Source organism: Canis lupus, chromosome X (assembly GCF_003254725.2).
Source record: "Canis lupus dingo isolate Sandy chromosome X, ASM325472v2, whole genome shotgun sequence".
Taxonomy (NCBI): Eukaryota; Metazoa; Chordata; class Mammalia; order Carnivora; family Canidae; genus Canis; species Canis lupus.
The window spans coordinates 10178821-10196845 of record NC_064281.1 but is presented as its reverse complement, the minus strand read 5'-3'; the positions used below and the strand labels follow the sequence as shown (position 1 = coordinate 10196845).

Here is an 18025-nt window from a genome sequence, read left to right as displayed (position 1 = left end):
GGCAGGCCTGGATGATACAAACAGGCGCTGGAGGTCAGGACAGGTGCCCACAGTACCCCGAGGCCACCCCTGCTTTCACTTTTCACTAACACACCGAGGGGAGAACTTTCTGGTCATTTCCAGTAAAGGTTTATTTTAAAAATGAAGAAAAATCATCTTCCTAAGATGAATAGTGAACTGTGGCTCTTTCTTCATTTCACTTCATGGACGCTCATTTTGTCTTTTCTGTTTGTTTTTTTGTTTTTTTCTTTTCCTTTTCCTTCAAGTACTTAAATGTCACCCACCAGTTCTGGATTCTTACTGTGAACACGTATTGGGGAAGGAGGCAGGTGGAAGCAGTGGGAGGCGGTGGAGGAGGAATAATGATATACTGCTGGTGTTGCCTGCGCTGGGGAGATCCTGCTGTTAGAAAGTTGGGCATTTGATTCTGACCTCAATGAAACTTGAGTGGACCCACCTGAGTGCATGTTAGTAACTTTGTACTTGTAGGGACCAAAGTAGCCATCACCTGTCCAAAATGACCATGTTGATATTTTTCTGAATGCAGCAACAGTGTAATTACTGTATCTGCTTCTTCTGGTTGCCCAGGAGGTCAGAGGCTGGGAGAAAGCCACTGGCTGCTACAGAAATAGAGGTACTTGAAACCCCCGAAGGTTGAGGTTGGGGGGGTCATGATTTTCCACGCTACTGCAGCTTCACTGCTGTCCTGTCCTTTGTCAGTGGCACGATGGGTCCTCGCTGTCACTCGATCAGCCCTCCACCCTGCCGGCCCCAGGTCAGCGAGGAAGCCCTCGAGTTGTGACTCATTCCCTATTTGTCAGTTGGTTGCTCTGCTACTCCCCCGGAGGAAATGCAGCTGCGATCCCTCTTGGGAGTCCCAGGGTCCTCCCCACAGAATGTGAGCCGAGCCAGCTACCCACCCCCCCTCCCCGGCCCTCGGCATGTCCAGCTAACACAGAGCATGAGAGGGGTGATGGCAAGGGAGAGTCCTCCCTGCGAAGGTGTGGTGTGGATGAAGACGGAGACCTCTTGCCCGTAACCACTGCGTTTTCTCTCCTTTGGGTCCAGGCTGCTTTGAATGCTGCATCAAGTGTCTGGGAGGAGTCCCCTATGCCTCTCTGGTGGCCACCATCCTCTGCTTCTCCGGGGTCGCCTTGTTCTGTGGCTGTGGGCACGTGGCCCTCGCGGGCACCGTGGCGATTCTTGAGCAGCACTTCTCCACCAACGCCAGTGACCATGCTTTGCTGAGTGAGGTGTAAGTACCTGCTTCCCTATAAAAAGATATTTAAGATGCGACCACCCTGTAATGTTTTCAGAACGAGGACTGAGCTCTCCTTGCAGGCAAGGGGGGCCTTCTGTTAAAGCTTACTTGGATGCAGATAGAAAACAGCTCACAAGAGGAGGAAGGAAAGGGCTGAGGAGGCTGTGTTTGGCCCCAGGGGCATCCAGGGCAGGTCTCACCTGGGCACTAGAGGTGCCCACGTAGGATGCCCCACCTCTAGGTCTGCCCGAGCAGGGTTCTTTTTTAAGCTTTTGTTTACTTATTCATGAGACACACAGAGGCGGAGGAGCAGGATCCCTGTGGGGACCCCAATGCAGGACTCAATCCCAGGATCACGGCCTGAACCAAAGGCAGGTGCTCAACCACTGAGCCACCCAGGCGTCCCTCAAGCAGGTTCTTACTTCTGGAGATGAACAAAACCTACCTAGTGCGGCCTCCAGCGTAGAAAAGGGGACATTTCAGGGCTTTAGCCCCAGCTGTTCCTTCCAGAATTCCTGGAATTTTCAGGGGAGGCACAGCAGCTCTACGCAGAGATTCTTGTCACTGTGCAAGCTCAGCAGCAACGCCTTCCTTTCCTCCACATACTCCCCTTTCCCTGACTACCGGACTGAAAAAGGCACAGATGAATTTTTATTGAACAGTACTGGAATGATGTTTCAAGAGTCCTTAGGGAATTTTATTCATTTGTTCACAAATGACGTCCAAAGGATGCGCCGGGGTGGGGAGGTTAGGAAGAGGATCAGCCAGGATGAGGGACTCGCTGAGGGCCAACGATGAGTAAGGAAATAGCTATGAAGACGGAACCTGGGCAAGGTGTACTGATGTAACTAGGCAGGGATTTTGATCAGTGGCTCTTAAACTTCCAGGAAGCTTACCAGAATCCCCATGCCCAGGCTTGCCTCGAATAAGGAGAGCATCCGGGCAGAGCTGACTCGTGGCAGAAGCCAAGTGCTCACGTAGGGGTTCCGTCAGAGGAACATTCGTCACTGGGCATGGGTGGGAGGCATGTTGCTATGGCAGATAGGACGTGTCGTCCTTCGGTTTCTCCCGCTGGCTCTGCCACTAACTGTGCACCGTGGAGAAGGAGCCTACCTTCTCGTGCCTGTGTTTACTCACATGCAAAATTAGGGACACGGGGGACTATTGAAAGATGACAACCAGGCTGCTGCCCCCTGACCAAGCAGACTTCTCCCTTGCCTGGGAACGTTGTCCATCTCAGCCCTGGGCCCACGTCAGAAGAAAGGCCCAAGTTGCTGTAGGGTGGGCAGGGATGCCTGCCCGGAGTGCCCCGTGAGCCCAGCACAGCCATTAGTGGGGTGGAGATGTCACAGGACATCACTCACCCTCACGTCTTCCCTCCAGAAGCTGAAAACGTCTTCTCTTTGTCGTGTGGTAAATGTCATTTCTCTGGACCTTCTTCCTTTCCCCAGAATACAGCTGATGCAGTATGTCATCTACGGGATCGCGTCCTTCTTCTTCCTGTATGGGATCATTCTGTTGGCGGAAGGCTTCTACACCACGAGTGCAGTGAAGGAGCTGCATGGCGAGTTTAAAACAACTGCCTGTGGCCGATGCATCAGCGGGATGGTGAGTCCGAACCTGATGTCTGACGCTCAACCAGAGCCACACCTCTGGCTCTTTCTTTGTATTTGGTGAAAGCTAGGAGATCATCAGGCGTGGATGGAGAGTCCACGACACAAATGTCATTCTAACTTGGAGTTGGGAGTGTGAAAAAGCCAACTTATTATTATTAATAAATGAGAACCTCTGGCTGGAGTCCTAAGCATTTCCCTTATGAATATACAGGCAGTAAGAGCGCCGAGAGTTTTCAGATAGAAAGTTCTCACTGAAAAAAAAAAAAAAGAAAGTTCTCACTGTGAAAGGAGGTAACTTCCATATTGTCTCTGTGCCCCCGTGCATTTGTCTTTGAATATGGATTGTGGCCCTAGAGACTATATACCATGGTAAATTGTCACAGTCCTTCTGGAAGTACCAAGCATTTTTTTCTACTAAGCATGGGCGGGGGGTGGATTTTGCTAGTCACTGTGGGTGTGCAAAGATGAAAACACAGGCTCTTGTCCTCAAGAAGCTCATAGCCAAATCCAGCCCTTGGGCCAAATCTGGCCTGCCATCTGTTTCTGTACAGCCCATGAGCTAAGAATGGCTTTTTATCCTTAAATTTTTGGGGACAATTATACACGGAAATGAAATGAAATTCACGTCTGGGTGACCATAGTTGTATTGGCCCCCGGCCACATCCATTAGTTGGTGCGCACCATGTGTGGCTGCTTCGGCCTCTACCAGCAGAGCTGAATGGTTGGGACAGAGTCGGTGTGCGGCCTGCAGGGCCTCCGCTGTTCCCCGTCTGGCCCTCTGCAGACATTTGCCGACCTCTGGTCTAGAGGAGGACACGGCTTAAGAGCTCATTAAAAGACCTGGCTTCTCAAGTCCTGCATCACAAAAGGAAACTGGCGGTTGAGAGGCCGGGGGAGAAGAGGCATGTGTGGAGTCTGATTTGGGGCACGTTGAATTTGAGTGTACAATGGTATGTTCACATCAAAAAAAGTCTCCCGAGCGGCTGGCTGCGTTGGTCTGGCACCGGACAGGGCAGTCAGATGTACAGAGAACAGTGTGCGAGCCGAGGGAGCAGCACTGGCACGGAGGGGGGGACCCCCGGCTGGCTGATGGAGGCTCCTGGCCCTCGGCACAGGGCGGAGCTTTCTGCTGTCCCCCAGGAGAGCACCAACAGTCTGGCCTAAGGGCCCGGGCGAGCCCAGCAGCATCACAGCCGTCCTTACGGGAGGCCCGCAGCTTGCCGTGCGCTTCTGGGACAGCGGCGCAGCAGGTTGCCCAAGGTAGGCGCCGCCTTAGCCCGGGGCACGTGTCCGTGGCAGCTGCTCACCCGGGAAGGATGCTCGGTCCTAAGGAAGCTGCTTCCCCGTGTGGCCCTTGGTTCCTGTGACGTTGTAGAGTCCTTTCGCTAATGGCCTGGGAACAGAACCACAGGCGGCTGCCAGTGGCAGCGGGGCCCGGGCCGAGAGGCTTCGAAGCCGCGCACAGTAAGGAGGGCGGTGGGGCGGGCTGGGGGGAAGAGGAAGCAGCATGAGCAGGGCAGAGGCCCAGCTGGAACAGAAGGGTCTAGTGACGAAGGACGGAAGCGGCGCTGCTCGGGAGGGATGGGGACCAGACCGGGAAAGGCCTCGAGTGCCAGGCTAGGAATAAAAGCGCCAGCGATGAACAGGGAGTGCTAGCATCCCACACACGAAGGAGGCATGGAGGGGGGCGGGGGGGGGGGCCCGCGGGGGGGGGCAGTGGAGAGCTCAGCGAGGCTCCGGTAGCAGAGAACGGGGACACGGTCAGGGTGGGCCGAGCTGGCTGCTAGGACCAGGACAGGGGACTGAGCACGAGAGGACAGAACGTGTGCTGCCCATGTTCGACCGTCACGGGGGGCCGTGTGGGGAGATACCCACTGGGCCGGAAATGACAGAGACTCGCGGTGGGCATGAACGAGATGACACCGAGGTGTGTGGAGGACAGAGCCCTGGGGCACGGTGTGGTCTACCGGCAAGACCAAAGAGAAGGCGGCTTTGTGGAGACCTAAGGAGAGACAGCCAGAGATGCGAGGACTGTCGTGGGGCTCAAGGGAAGCGGGTGCAAATCATCTGATAGAGCCTCGGGTCCTATCCCCATGTGACTCTTGCTATGGATGCCCACCTCCCAGTCATCTGAGCCCGTGGGGTATGGCAAGTGGCACCTGGGCCTGGCAGCTCTTACCTGGTGAGCTCTGGAAATTTCTCAGGCGGCCCCTCTGGCTCTGCCCGCCCCCCGGCAGGCTGTCGCACTGCCTGTCCTGTGTTCCATCAGGGGCTGCGGCCCCACCCCCACCCCCACCCCCACCCGGCTCCTCCACCTACCCTGGGGCTTTGCTGCGCCCTGGTACTCTTCCCCATCAGCAAGGCCCTATTCTGAATCACAGTCCCAGTCCGCCCTAGCCATTGGCGCAGAAGCTGTGTGGGCCCAGGTGGCATCATTTCAGCTCACCGGAATGACTGTGTGTGTGCACGCAGTGGGAGGGGGGTCAGAATCGTGCAGTGGGGCTTTTGGCCTGCGCTGGGCCCCTTTTGGATCTATTTGCCTAATCTGTGCCCACGTGCTGGAAGGAAAACGTGCGTGCACACCCATCCATATGTGTACGTGTGCACACAGTGCTCCACGCACACATCCTCTCCAGAGTCGAGGTTAAGAAAACTAAAAGAAACTACCTCCAGAAGTGAAGGCTGCCACTCCCTTGTTCTTCAGTGATCAGAACCCCTCCAATTCCATATCCCTTATTGGATTGTCATTTCAATTCGGCCTTAATTTTTAAGGTGAAGTTCACAGAACAAGGGAGTAAATGAGTTTAAAACTCACCGTGCAAACTATAAGAAAAAAATGTGATGACCATACAACTCAGGGGAGTGCTTACTTTTGGGAGAAGGAAGTGACTGTAGGAGGAAAAAAGGAGCTTAGGGGAAAGAGTAACAAAGTGTGTATGGAAGGGGAGCTTCGGGCAGCTTCCCCCCTCACTTATACCAAGTTTCAGAAATCAAGGGGTCCAGTTTCTCCCGGCACGCAGGGCCTGGTGTTTAACATTTTGGGGATGGAGTATTCGTGAAGTCATTACATAAGGCGGCCAGGGGGCTGAGGTGGCCCTAATGCCTTGGCAGCCCATGTATGCAAACCACAACCTAAGCCAAAGTCGATGCACTAGAATCCCAGAAAATGAAACTTAAGAGCCACCAATCATAAACAGCCAAGTGGGCTTTCCCAAATAAGGCAGTTAAGCTTAAGTTACAGCTGGTTACATAGCGTCCTAGCTCTGCCACGTCTGCTCTATCAAAACCTCTTCCCAGGCTCAAGTCACTGGGGTGCCTCCAACTGCTTAAACAGGTGCTGCTGTCCCATTGAAATGGATGTATGCCCAAATCTTCAAATTTCATAAAGAATTTTAACATGCCTCAGTTTACCTTTTAGCAGGTGTTAAATAGGGGGATGGTAGAGTGTGCCAGGAGCTTGTGCGTCGTGGCTGGGTGGGAGAGCACGTGGGCCTGTGCACAGAGCAGTTCTCGTAGACAAGGCACGAGTGTGCACAGGCGCTTCTGGACCATTGTGTCACGCTCACAGGCCGCCCTGCCAACCAGCACAGCTCACTTTTACCTGTCTTACATGTTCAGTTTTATTTAAGCTCTGCTCCAAAAAGCTAAAAGGCCACTATTGGTACCTTGAACATGGGTTTTCTTGATACAGGTAGACCTCACTTCACAGCTATTGTGTTTTTTACAGATCGAAGGCTTGTGGCAATCCTGTGTTGAGCAGGTCTAGTGGCGCCATTTTTCCAAAAGTATTTGTCCGTTTTATGTCTGTCACATCTTGGTAATTCTTAGAGTATTTCAGACTTTTTCATTATTCTACTTGTGGTGAGCTTTGAGTTGTTATTGTCAGTGCTTTGGGGTGCCACAAACTGCATGCATATAGGATGCATGCTCCACCGACTGGCCAGCCTCCCCATCCTCCTCTTCCAGCCTTCCTATTCCCTGAGACACAAAGGTATTGAAGTGAGGCCCATTAATAACCCTACAATGGCGTCTAAGTGTTCAGGGGAAAGGAAGAGTCGCAGATCTCTCGCTTTCAGCCAAAGGCCAGAGATGACCAAGCTTAGTGAGGAACCTATGTCGAGAGCCCAGACAGGCCGAAAGCTAGGCCTCTTGTGCCAAACAGCCAGGTAGTGAATGCACAACTGGTAAGAAAGTGTAACAGCCTTATGGCTGACATGGAGACTGTTGTGCTCTGGGCAGAAGATCAAAGCAGCTAGAACATTCCTTTAAGTCCAAGCCTACTCCAGAGCAAGGCCCTACCTCTCTTTAATGGTATGAAGGCCGAGAGAGGTGAGGAAGCTGCCAAGCAAGAGATGGAAGCTCACAAGATTGGTTTGTGAGGTTTGAGGAATGAACCAGATTCTGTAACCTCAAAGTGCAAGGGGAAGCAGCAAGTGACCCAGAAGAAGATCTAGCTCAGGTGACTACTGAGGGTGGCTACGCTGGACAGATTTTCCATGTAGATGAAACACTTGTATGTTGGAAGGAGAGGGCATCTAGGACTTTCATAGCTGGAGAGGAGAAGTCGATGCCTGGCTTCAAAGTTCCAGAGGACAGGCTGACTCTCTTATGAGTAGCTGGTGACTAAAAGGCTATTGATTGCTAAAGCAGCAGCTGCACCGGAGAGGATGGAGTCCAAATTCTGAAAGAAGTTCTGTGGGTAAAATGCTGTCGAACCAGCAGTGTGCATGCTACAGAGAAATCCTGAGCGAAAGGAAGAGTCATTTGATACAGCAAACTTCACTGTTGTCTTAAGAAATTGCCACAGCCCCCAGCGCCCTGATCAGACCGCAGCCAGCATCAAGCAAAGACCCTCAAGACCATCAAGACGACTGACTCACTGAAAGCTCAGAAGAGGGTTAGCATTTGTTAGCAACAAAGTATATTTTCTGGAAGGTCTGTCTGCACCATGTCCTTTTCAGGCCTGCTGCTGTTGCACACTTAATAGACTATGGTATAAATATAACTTTTCCGTGCACTGGGAAACCAGAAAATTAACGTGACTCACCTTACTGTGATGGTCTGGAACCAAACTGCAGTATCTTAGAGGAATCACTGTACATGCAAGGGGATCATTGAACAGACCTGCCTTGGAACATGGTAGGAATTAGGGGGGGGTGACAGGGAGGTCTGATGACAGCTGGGGGAAACATGCTGAGGACAAAAAGGTATGGGAGGTGCAGAAGCTCCATGAGCTCTGCCCCCAAGGACAGCAAAACTGCCCTGGGTTCACGAGCAGGCCTGGTGCTCAGGGCCCCTTTATGGGACGCTGCTGCGGGGTTTGGGGGGGGTCACTAAGGAAGCTACTCTGAATGCCTAAGGCCCCCCCAGACAGGCACAGGGGGTGCTCTCCACTGCCCAGCCCCCCACCCCGCGCCTGCCCTTTGGAGCCCTGACAACCGTTGGAAGGCAATTTCTTTGTGGCATTATTAAAGAGAAAGTATTCTTTTGAAGGGTGGGTGAGAAAAAAAAGCTTACTCTGGAGTTGCCTGTCCATAAGCACGGGGGCAACAGGAGCCAGCCTGAAACTGCTGAAATCTGCTGCTTTGAATATCTTTAGAAATGCAAATGCTTCTGAAAGTATAAATGCCCTTGAACTAAAAGAAGTGAGTGACTTCTGCTGTTTGGGGGGGGGGGGGACCAGCAGGCGGTGGTAGCCTGTGTGAGCCTGTCCCCACCCTCCCACCCTCCCACCCCCTGCCCCATGGCAGACCTGCTAATCCTCCAGCTAGTTCCTGCAGTATGGAAAGTTAGACCGAGTTTTCAGGTCCTCAGCACTGCCTGGGAAAAAAAAAAAAGCCAAATTAGAATTCCAAGGCATCGCCCACAAGCTCTGTGGGTGCACGTTCTGAAAATACGAATACCATGACATGACGTTTTTGGAACAGCCTTGCAAAGTTCTCTGAAAACTGGTAGTCAAGGCAGGTTAGGAAGTAAAGCTGAGCACTAGGCGTATGTTCTCGCTGAAAGTGGCCGTGGCCACATGTCGAGGAGCACGAGGAAGAGCCGCTATGCGTGCAGAGCTGCTCTAGAGGAAAAAATTAGAGGGAGATGGGAATTTTATCTTACGCTGTGTGTGATGCTTGCATTCAGGGCTATTTTAAATTGTTGATAAAGGTTCAAACATCTGATGCTTTTAGTGATTTCACTGGATCATGAAGTCCTTTTGAGAATGGGCTTCTCGTAGCTCTTGTTGCCATGCTCCCCGTACGTTGTGTAAAATAAAGGCAAGTTTTGAGAAACTGAGATGAGGTTAAAATTCAGTGGCCTGGGAAAGCGTCCTGGCACTCTAGCACGGTAAGCAGCCATCGCTTGTTGGCTCTGCAGCCTTGGACAAGGGAGATCACCTCTCAGGGTCTTGTGTCCTTGTTAGCTTAAAAGAGGGACCTGAAAAGTCTCGGAAGCGGCTTCGGGTGGGAACATTCTCCATCGTCTAGCTGTGGACAGCATGAGCCCCCTGCCCCAGCCCACACTTCCCTCTCCTTTGTCCCTTTGCCTGTCACTCCAGTGGCCCAGGCGGTGCCGAATGCATCCCACGGGCCCAGTATCCGGCTAGGGCTGCCACGAGCACTCCTCCCCAGGGGATGCACCTGCCCCCCCTCAGTGATGTTCCTTTCTTCCTTTCTCCTTCTCATTTTCCACTCAGTTCGTGTTCCTCACCTATGTGCTGGGAGTGGCCTGGTTGGGCGTGTTCGGTTTCTCTGCGGTACCCGTGTTCATGTTCTACAACATATGGTCAACTTGTGAAGTCATCAAGTCCCCCCAGACCAACGGCACAGCTGGTGTGGAGCAGATCTGCGTGGATATCCGGCAGTACGGTATGGTCTCCCTGTACTCGCCCGACGGACTCCTGTCCTCTAGCGTCGTGGATAGGTTTCACACACTCTTTTGGAATAGTACATACGTACAATGTTGGCTGTTTTCTGGAGGGAAACATCACTTAGGCTCTTAGTTGTCATAGAAATTTTTGTTGTAGGTTCAAGTTAAGTATGCAGTAAATGAGACTTTTTGAACTCCGTTATAAAGAAGTTGTGCCTTCTAATCAGACTTCTGGACATCAAAGGATTACAGACTTTTTTTCAATTTCTTTTCAGTTTGATACCACTCAACTTTTTATCCAAAATATGGTATATGCATAGTAGTCCAATTAATTTCCATGTCCCACTCTTCAAATTCGGTCTTTAAAAATGACCAACTGCTTAAACTTCATCTATACTGGAAAACACAACAAAATCCAGACATCTTTTAAAGTCATCAGACTGAATTCTATAAAAGCCAAGTGTTGGAAACCCCTTTAAACCTATTTTCTAATGAATGAGATACTCGCAGCAGGCAGCTAAGGTTGCTTCATTTGGACAAGTCACAGAGGGGGCCATTGCTCCTGCTGTCAATTAAATCGAAGGCAGCCTCCTAAGTAAGAAGTTTAATTAGTGCTTCTAGCCAAGATGCTAGGGAGTCCTGTTCCTGGCAAAAACAGCGAGGCGGGGAAAAAGAACTTTTCATTAAAATGGAAGACAAGATTTCTGGAGAGAGAGGACTATTTCATTTGTGCTTCTTGTTTTTCCCATGGGGCTTGGCTTCAGCATCTTCTCTTACAACATAATGAGAAACTTGCCCAGAACTGCCCTGTGGAGTACTGTTTTCTCATAAAGACCAAGGTTCAGCCACATTGGTCTTTCTGATGGTTTGAAAACAGTGTAAAGATGACTTTTAAAGTATTTGTAAATAAATCTCTAGATGTATACCATTTCCTTAAAGTATTTTCACTAAAAACTTCTGGCCATCAGTGGTCCTATTTTTAAGTCTTCTATATTGGAAATCACTGGTTTCACTGACAGTGTGGGGACTTGTCATTTCCCATTCTCCTAAAGCATGAAGACTTCCTCTTCGCCCCTGGCAAGGATGGAAAGGATAAGGAACTTCTTAAAGAAACCCTCCTAGGAGAAGAGTAGCTTGAGCTGTGTTTAATATTTAAAAGCACACACCTCCCAAGTGGCAGCACAAAGAACAGCAACCTAGTGGGCCATGGCATGACAGAGAGGAATCCGGGTTCTGGTGGGAGACACAGGGTAGAAGAATGGAATCCACAGGGTTTCCCTTTTTTTGAATTTCCAATTGGATTTTCAATCCCAAAGTGTTTCCAATACAACTGTAAAATACAATGAAAATGAATAGAAGTCATATAAAATCCAAATTATATAATTAAGGACCTTGAAACTTTGGGTATAGACTCTCAATTTCAGGACTTTCATAGGAAGTTCATGGACCGGGAAGTGCTTTATGGGGTCGGTTGTCCTACAACTGTTTAACTATAGTTCATAAATTCATAGTAGGGAAAACCACTTTGAAAATCAACGTTTGCAAATATAAGGTCAACTAAACAAAACAACCTGATTTGTTTTCCCTACAAATTCTAAGTCTACTAGTCCAACTATGGACTAGTTGACTTTGTTCTTGTCCTGCTGTCCAAGGAGGACTTCTTATTGATTCTAAAAACCCTGGTCCACAGAGGGCAGACCTGTCAAGTGCTGATGAAGAACAACAACAGCATGTGTGATTACAGTGTAACTGAAACCCTAAGTGTGAGGCCTACTGGGAACATGGGGCCCTGCAGTGTATATGAACTAATAACTAACATTCTATTGGGATTTACTCTACAGGTATCATTCCTTGGAATGCTTTCCCAGGGAAAATATGTGGCTCTGCCCTCGAGAACATCTGCAACACCAATGAGGTAAACCCTTCTGTCAGGGCCTGGACATGGTCACTTGGCAAAGCAGGCTGAGGAAAGGGCTCTCCCGGGTAGAAAGAGCAGGAGATGGTGCAAATGCTAGTAAGGAAAGCTCTTTAAGATCAAACGGTCTGTAGTCACCAGTATTCACCCATTTTTGACTTAGAAAATGTCCTTTTCACATGGTCTACCTCGTTCAGGAAGGATCCTGAGCACTCAGAGAGTTTTCTCTTTGGGCAGTAATTTGGAGTGATCCTAATCCTGTACATCTGAAAATATGTGTAGATTCTTCTCTATCACCTTCACATAGTGGGACATTTATCACAGAACAAATGCAAACTAATTTACATCGAAAAGATCCCCCTTGAATTTGTATATAAGCCCAATTTCTATAAATCTAGTCACAGTTGATCATTGTTTCACTATTTCTCATTCACTCTAACCCACTTTGGTTTAAAATCAGACCTTAGAATATCCTTTAGGCATCGGTTTATAACTGTTTATAAAAGAACATTCTTAGTGGGAGCTTACATATTTAAGAGAATCCTAGCATGCTTTTGGGAAGCAGTGAGTTACTGAAATGATGATCCCCTGCCTCTCGTTAGCCAGCTTGTATATCCATACTAGGGCCTGGCTCCAAGCAGGGGCTCCCAAAGGTGGCTGCCCAGTGCAGTCAGCCAGGAGAATTATACTCACAGCTGAGACCCAGCCCCCAGATACTCGGATTTAAGTGATCTAGGGTACAGCCTGGGCATCAGAAAGTTTTAGAAGCTCTTCCACCCAGTGGTGGCATTGTATAGCTGGGGAGTGCACCCAGGCATCCTGCCTGGTGGCAGCTCTTTAAAAAAAAGAAAACAGGTGGAGGCACTTTCCTTGCATATACAATGCTCACATCATGCCCTGTTCTTTCCTAGTTCTACATGTCCTATCACCTGTTCATTGTGGCCTGTGCCGGAGCTGGTGCCACCGTCATTGCCCTGGTGAGTAACGGCCCCAGGACTGGCCTCGTCAAGCTCCCCTCCCTCGAGGCTCTAATGCCAGATTTCCCTTCCAGCAGTACAACTCGGGGACGCAGCCTTGTTTACATCTCACCTGGGTAGACTTACCCCACATCTAGAGTGCAGGCAGTACTAGTTGCCTGTCCTGGCACAGATTAGAGGTAGTGGAATTTGGATCGTGTTGAAAGAAGAGAGGGTCACAGTAGCTGAGCTACCGGTTAATCAGGCTGGGCCCAGTGCATGGGTGCATATTTACCCCTGCCTTTTAGGACTTCAGTCCCGGAGAGATGTTCACGTGAGGCATTACCCATCTCTTTGCCAAGAAATCTTATTTTCCAACTGGAAATATGTATATATACACATACATACATAGACGGTTGATCTTGTTCTGTAAAGTCTCCTCAAATACTGAGCTACTGTTCCCAGGGGAAAACACGGGGTTCATTTTCTGCCAGGCCCTGGGTACAACATTTTTGTCAAACTGGTCAACACATAACTTTGTTTTATGTGTTTCCGTTGAAAGACATCCTATTTAGTATATACCGCTGCTTTATTATTAACAAACTCCTGGCCAGCGGCCCCAGGGGCCCTACCTGAATGAAGCTTGCGCAGCACCCCTAAGCCTTCTTGCTCTCTACAGACTTTCGAGAGCACTTCATTCAGCACTACGGTTGGGGAGCATGTAAAGAGCAAAATCACAAAAATGCAAAAACCCCAGAGCACCAACTAGACTGCAGCAAGGATGCCCGTTTACAGGCTGAAACGGGAAAGCAGAGTGTGTTGCCTTGGCCGACCACAGCCGGGAGCCTAAACCTTTTCAGTCCTCTGAGTGCCCACCAGTGACCGTGACCGTGCCACAAGCAGGCATGGCAGCACGTAGGGAAGTGGGCACATAGGGAGGCTGCAGATACTGAGGCTCAGCTGTACGCAGCCCCAGGTTTGGTATGTGTGTCTATGCATGTACAGCTGGAAGCAGGCGGGCTCGGTTTATGATTTCAAGACATCCACAATCCGTAGACCATGAGGGAAAGGGCAGATGCCCTTGGAAAGAGAGTCGTTCCTTTCTAGCCCCTGCAAGGAATGGCATGTCTCACCGCAGTGGCCACCTATTCTCTTGCTGAGGGATGGGCAGGAAGGGGACTCACTGCTGCCGAGGCGGCGGTTTGGGGGAAGACCAGGGGACACAGGGCCTCGAGGTTCGTGGCACAGGCTACTGACCCAGCTCTCTCCTTCTTTCAACACCTCCAAGTCTTCTTAAGAAGCAGACTGAGGGCAGAGGCTAGGAGTGGCAGTGTGTGTGTGTGTGTGTGTGTGTGTGTGTGTGTGTGAAGTGCGGAGCTTGTGTGCCATGGACGAAGCCCTTCTGTGTGATTATAAATGGGAGAGAAGCACTGCCCTGGGCCCTGAGCAGGCTCCAGCCCTCACTGCCTGTATCTTACTGTCCTGTTTTGTTCTCTTCCACCAGCTGATCTACATGATGGCTACTACCTATAACTATGCCGTTTTGAAGTTTAAGAGTCGGGAAGATTGCTGCACTAAATTCTAAATTGCTTAAGGCCAACCAGGAGCTTTAGAGAGCTCTACTCGGTAGCCCGAAATCTCACTGACACCCCAGACTAAAGCTGAGTCTAGGTTGCTGCAGTTTTGTGACAGTAATTTGTAAATAGCTTTAGTCCACTCATTTTGCTTTGTAGATTAATAAGATGACTTACCCTGAGTGAATTACAAAATGATGAGTTCTGGCTATTTCCACGTTGTGAAAACGATTCAGTTATGTACTGACATTGGTGAGCATCCGTTAAAAAATAACTTTCTTGAACTTTGAGCGGTATCTCTAAATGAAGTGTTAAAACTTTGTAACACCTGCCTTGTCCGTTACTTTTGCTTGCTTGATAACCAATACCAGTGCTGGAGAGCAGATGGCAGAGAGATGTTTTCATCTGGATTTTGTTTTCTTAGACTCTGGAAAAAAAAAGGCAAACATATTTTAAATTTGACTAAAAATCGTTTTCGGATTACATGGCTCACTACCAAATAAATGCCCCTCCAAGTAGGCTGCTAGCTAGAGGACAATGTGAAGAAAAATAAAGGGCACCCAGTTGTTTTCTATGAGACCAGGACCTGAATGTGGGGCATGTGTTCTCTCAGCACAACACAGTCCCTCCTTTCAGAGCCACACCATCAGTAACCTTGCGTTGTCGCTTTTTGGTGCAGAGTCCCTGATTCCTCAGAGCCAGGTCTCCAACCGCACACGTCAGGTTTTAAGGGAAACGGAAATTGTGCCTGGATCTGAAAGTCTCAAATATGTTGAAAAGGAAATATGAGGAACTGGAGATGTAGATTTTGCAGGAAAGATGAGGAAAATAAGCAGGAAAGAAGTGTTGGTACATCAACTGTAAAGAAGAAGGATTTGTACATTTTCTGAAATGCACTAATGGCAGTTAGAGAACAAAAACTGGAGTTTCACTACTAAAAATGTGTTAACACAGACTGTGTGCTTTGCTTAGAGGTCTTGAAATTGTGGTCTTGACATTCACGTAATTTTGCCATGTTAAATACATGGTTTATATTCGTTACTCAAAATAAGTATTATTCACTTCTAGACCTTTGGGGAATTGATTTTTATCCACAGAGAGGAAAGATCTTTGCACCACACTGATTTTAAAAGAAGCACACAATGTGTTTCTGAACGTCTGCGTTAGTTAAAATTACTCCCAAAATGGTAAAAAACAAAAACAAAAAAACATCCTCTCCTATTTCATTTTTGCTTTTTCTTAACAATAACTTTGGCCATTTTTTTCAGTTCATTATGTTTGTATACTAACTTTTCTTCAGCCTTTTTACTCTTAAGCATACTAGTAGAGCATGCTTCCAGTATCTGATGGCTCTGACAGCAGAACGAGTATTAATACAGAATAACCCTCTCTCCCTTTTGACAGTAAAGACCGTCTAATCTGCCTAGCAGCTTGCTTTGCCTTCTGACATGCTCACTAGCCATCATGCTCACCCTTCTTTTCCAGATCCACTTCCTCATGATACTGTCTTCTAACTGGGCTTACTTAAAGGATGCAAGCAAAATGCAGGCTTACCAGGATATCAAAGCAAAGGAAGAACAGGAACTGCAAGATATCCAGTCTCGGTCAAAAGAACAACTCAATTCTTACACATAAATGTTTGCCAGAGTGTTACGGCCGACGAATTTACAGCTCTGACAACTCATCAGACAGCTGCTCTGCAGTACAGATGTGTACCCCACCAAACAAACAAATGTAGAAGTACAAACACTTCACTGTCTGTCTCAAGCTGCTGGGATGTATTTCTAGGAAAACATTCCAGTAGGTCAATCTTTTTCTTTAGAGCAGATATTGGAGGTTTCATGTTAGCCATTTTAAAAGGCAACACTTTGACAAAATGATTGTTGATCTTTCTGAAATTTGTGGCATGTTCACGTTTATTGGTAGAGCGATCCTACCAAGAGGGGCGATGGGAATATGGCATACTCCTTGAGAGGGACTGAGGATGTGCCAGCATCAAGGAATGTGACCGTCAATTCACATATGCCATCCGTCCTCAAGTAAATTTACCTATATAGGGAATAAAATGGAATGGGGGGTGGGGGTTCCATTTCTGACAGCTGACATTTATTAAACTTTGGCTCAAAGATCATGTGATTCTTAACAATTGGCTTTTTAAAAAAATTAACTGACTTCTCTGTTCTTCAAGTCCAGGACACATTAGTCTCCTGATCCAATCAGAAATCTGTTTTTAAATAATGCTAAAAGGAGCTACTATAAATCTACTACACCTACCATTGAAGAAGCTGGATTCTGATTCATTGACAAGCTTTCCAAAATCAATTTTATAATAGATTTCCTTGAATAAAATGGCCCAGTTGTCATTCTTCTTCCTGGGAAATAAATGTCAGCTCTGCCTTAATAAGTATTTGTTTTAAATTTCTAAGAACTTATTTTACAACAGGAGACCCAAAATCCTTCATAGACTTTTGTTCCACAAATGTTTTTCTTAATTAAGAAGTGTTACCTTATTAAAATGACCACCATTCTAAACCATTTTTATGTGGTCTGAATAGCAAGTTTACAGTTTCGTACCAACTATCTAAAAACCTAATTTACAAATAGACCACAGACCTCCTCCTACTTTTATAGACTTGAATACTTAAGTAATTTAAATTAGAGTTGGTTGGTATTTATTTCATTTTTTAAATCTAAATCTTTCCTGGAATAATACAAGATCAATGTTCAGCAAAAAACACCTGCTTGAGTTTAAGCCATTTTCAAAAGAAACTTGCCTTCTAAATCATTGTGTTCCAGAACATTAAGTGATTATAGGTATTGGGTATTAGTGATGGTAAACTTTGTGTTGTTCTTTATGAAATGATACATATAACTGTTGGGTGCATCAGTGCTTTTTAAAAGGGGCTGCATAATATAGGGTTAACTATGTATATTCATGTTAAGAATTAACTTGTGGTTTGGCTGTTTCCTGGATTTTAAAACATATACATGTGCAGAAATGTATTAAAATGAAAGGAAGCATACCTTTATCAAGATGCTATTAAAATTGAACATCAAGTATAATATTTCATTTGGATTCTTTTTGTTGTTAATGCCTAAAAATGCCTATTTGGATCTTCACCTTTTTTTTTTTTTTTTAATTGGGAGAAGCTCTCTTCTGTGTAGAACAGTTGTTCCAGAATAGCTTGTTTTGTTTTCCTGTTGCATGACAGACTTAAATATTTTTTTCCAGCAGTGGAGGTGCTGTTAGAGTCCAGTGTTCTAGAAGAGGCAGTGTCTCAAGCCTAATTTTACTTTTCTAATTCTGGTAGCTATTACCAGGAATTTCTGAAAGTTTTGTTTAAGTAGTCTAATATTTTTTATGTAAAGAGCATTAAATTTTGCTATGTATAAATTTTTGTAACCTAACAGTGAATCAATATTTTCTATCAGTGCCAAGGGCTTCCTGTAGTTCTATTCAAGTGTTACAATAAATATTTGTAGATAATAGTCATTACTTGTGTATGCTTATTTTAAAGATCTATTTAGGTGGAAATAGTTGTGGATGTACTAAGAGTAATGCAATAAAAGTATAGCTTCACTCACTTGCCTTTTTACCATACATAAATACTATCTTTCTCTGTCTGCAGTATGGTGTCATTTTTAAATAGTATGCATTATCAAGACCTCACGTGTGGATGGAAATTGTGTTTATGAGAGAATGCTACTGACCTCTCTATAGTTCTGTGAAGCATAGAAATTTTCTGACTAGTGTCAACAAATGTGAAAACAAGTATACATATGGGATGAACACAACCCTTAAGTTTGGGGAAAGTAAAAACAAGGTTGCTTCTTCCTAGGGATCT

General features: G+C 47.2%; 1 protein-coding gene across 7 annotated transcripts in view; it reads left to right on the top strand.

The window, feature by feature from the left end:
• Window positions 1-17804, top strand: part of GPM6B (glycoprotein M6B) — a 160053-nt gene extending 142249 nt beyond the window's left edge. For 4 of the 7 annotated variants that reach the window (XM_025436860.3, XM_049107378.1, XM_025436825.3 and 1 more), the window contains 6 exons: window positions 1069-1255; window positions 2713-2869; window positions 9563-9734; window positions 11577-11650; window positions 12562-12627; window positions 15666-17804. In XM_025436860.3, coding sequence (XP_025292645.1) covers window positions 1069-1255; window positions 2713-2869; window positions 9563-9734; window positions 11577-11650; window positions 12562-12627; window positions 15666-15815 — 806 coding nt within the window. In that variant the 3' untranslated portion in view covers window positions 15816-17804. Of the gene's footprint in view, window positions 1-1068; window positions 1256-2712; window positions 2870-9562; window positions 9735-11576; window positions 11651-12561; window positions 12628-14110 lie in introns of all 7 variants that reach the window. The other 3 variants (XM_035711325.2, XM_025436836.3, XR_003131901.3) reach the window with 2 other exon arrangements.
• Window positions 17805-18025: the final 221 nt, after the last annotated feature.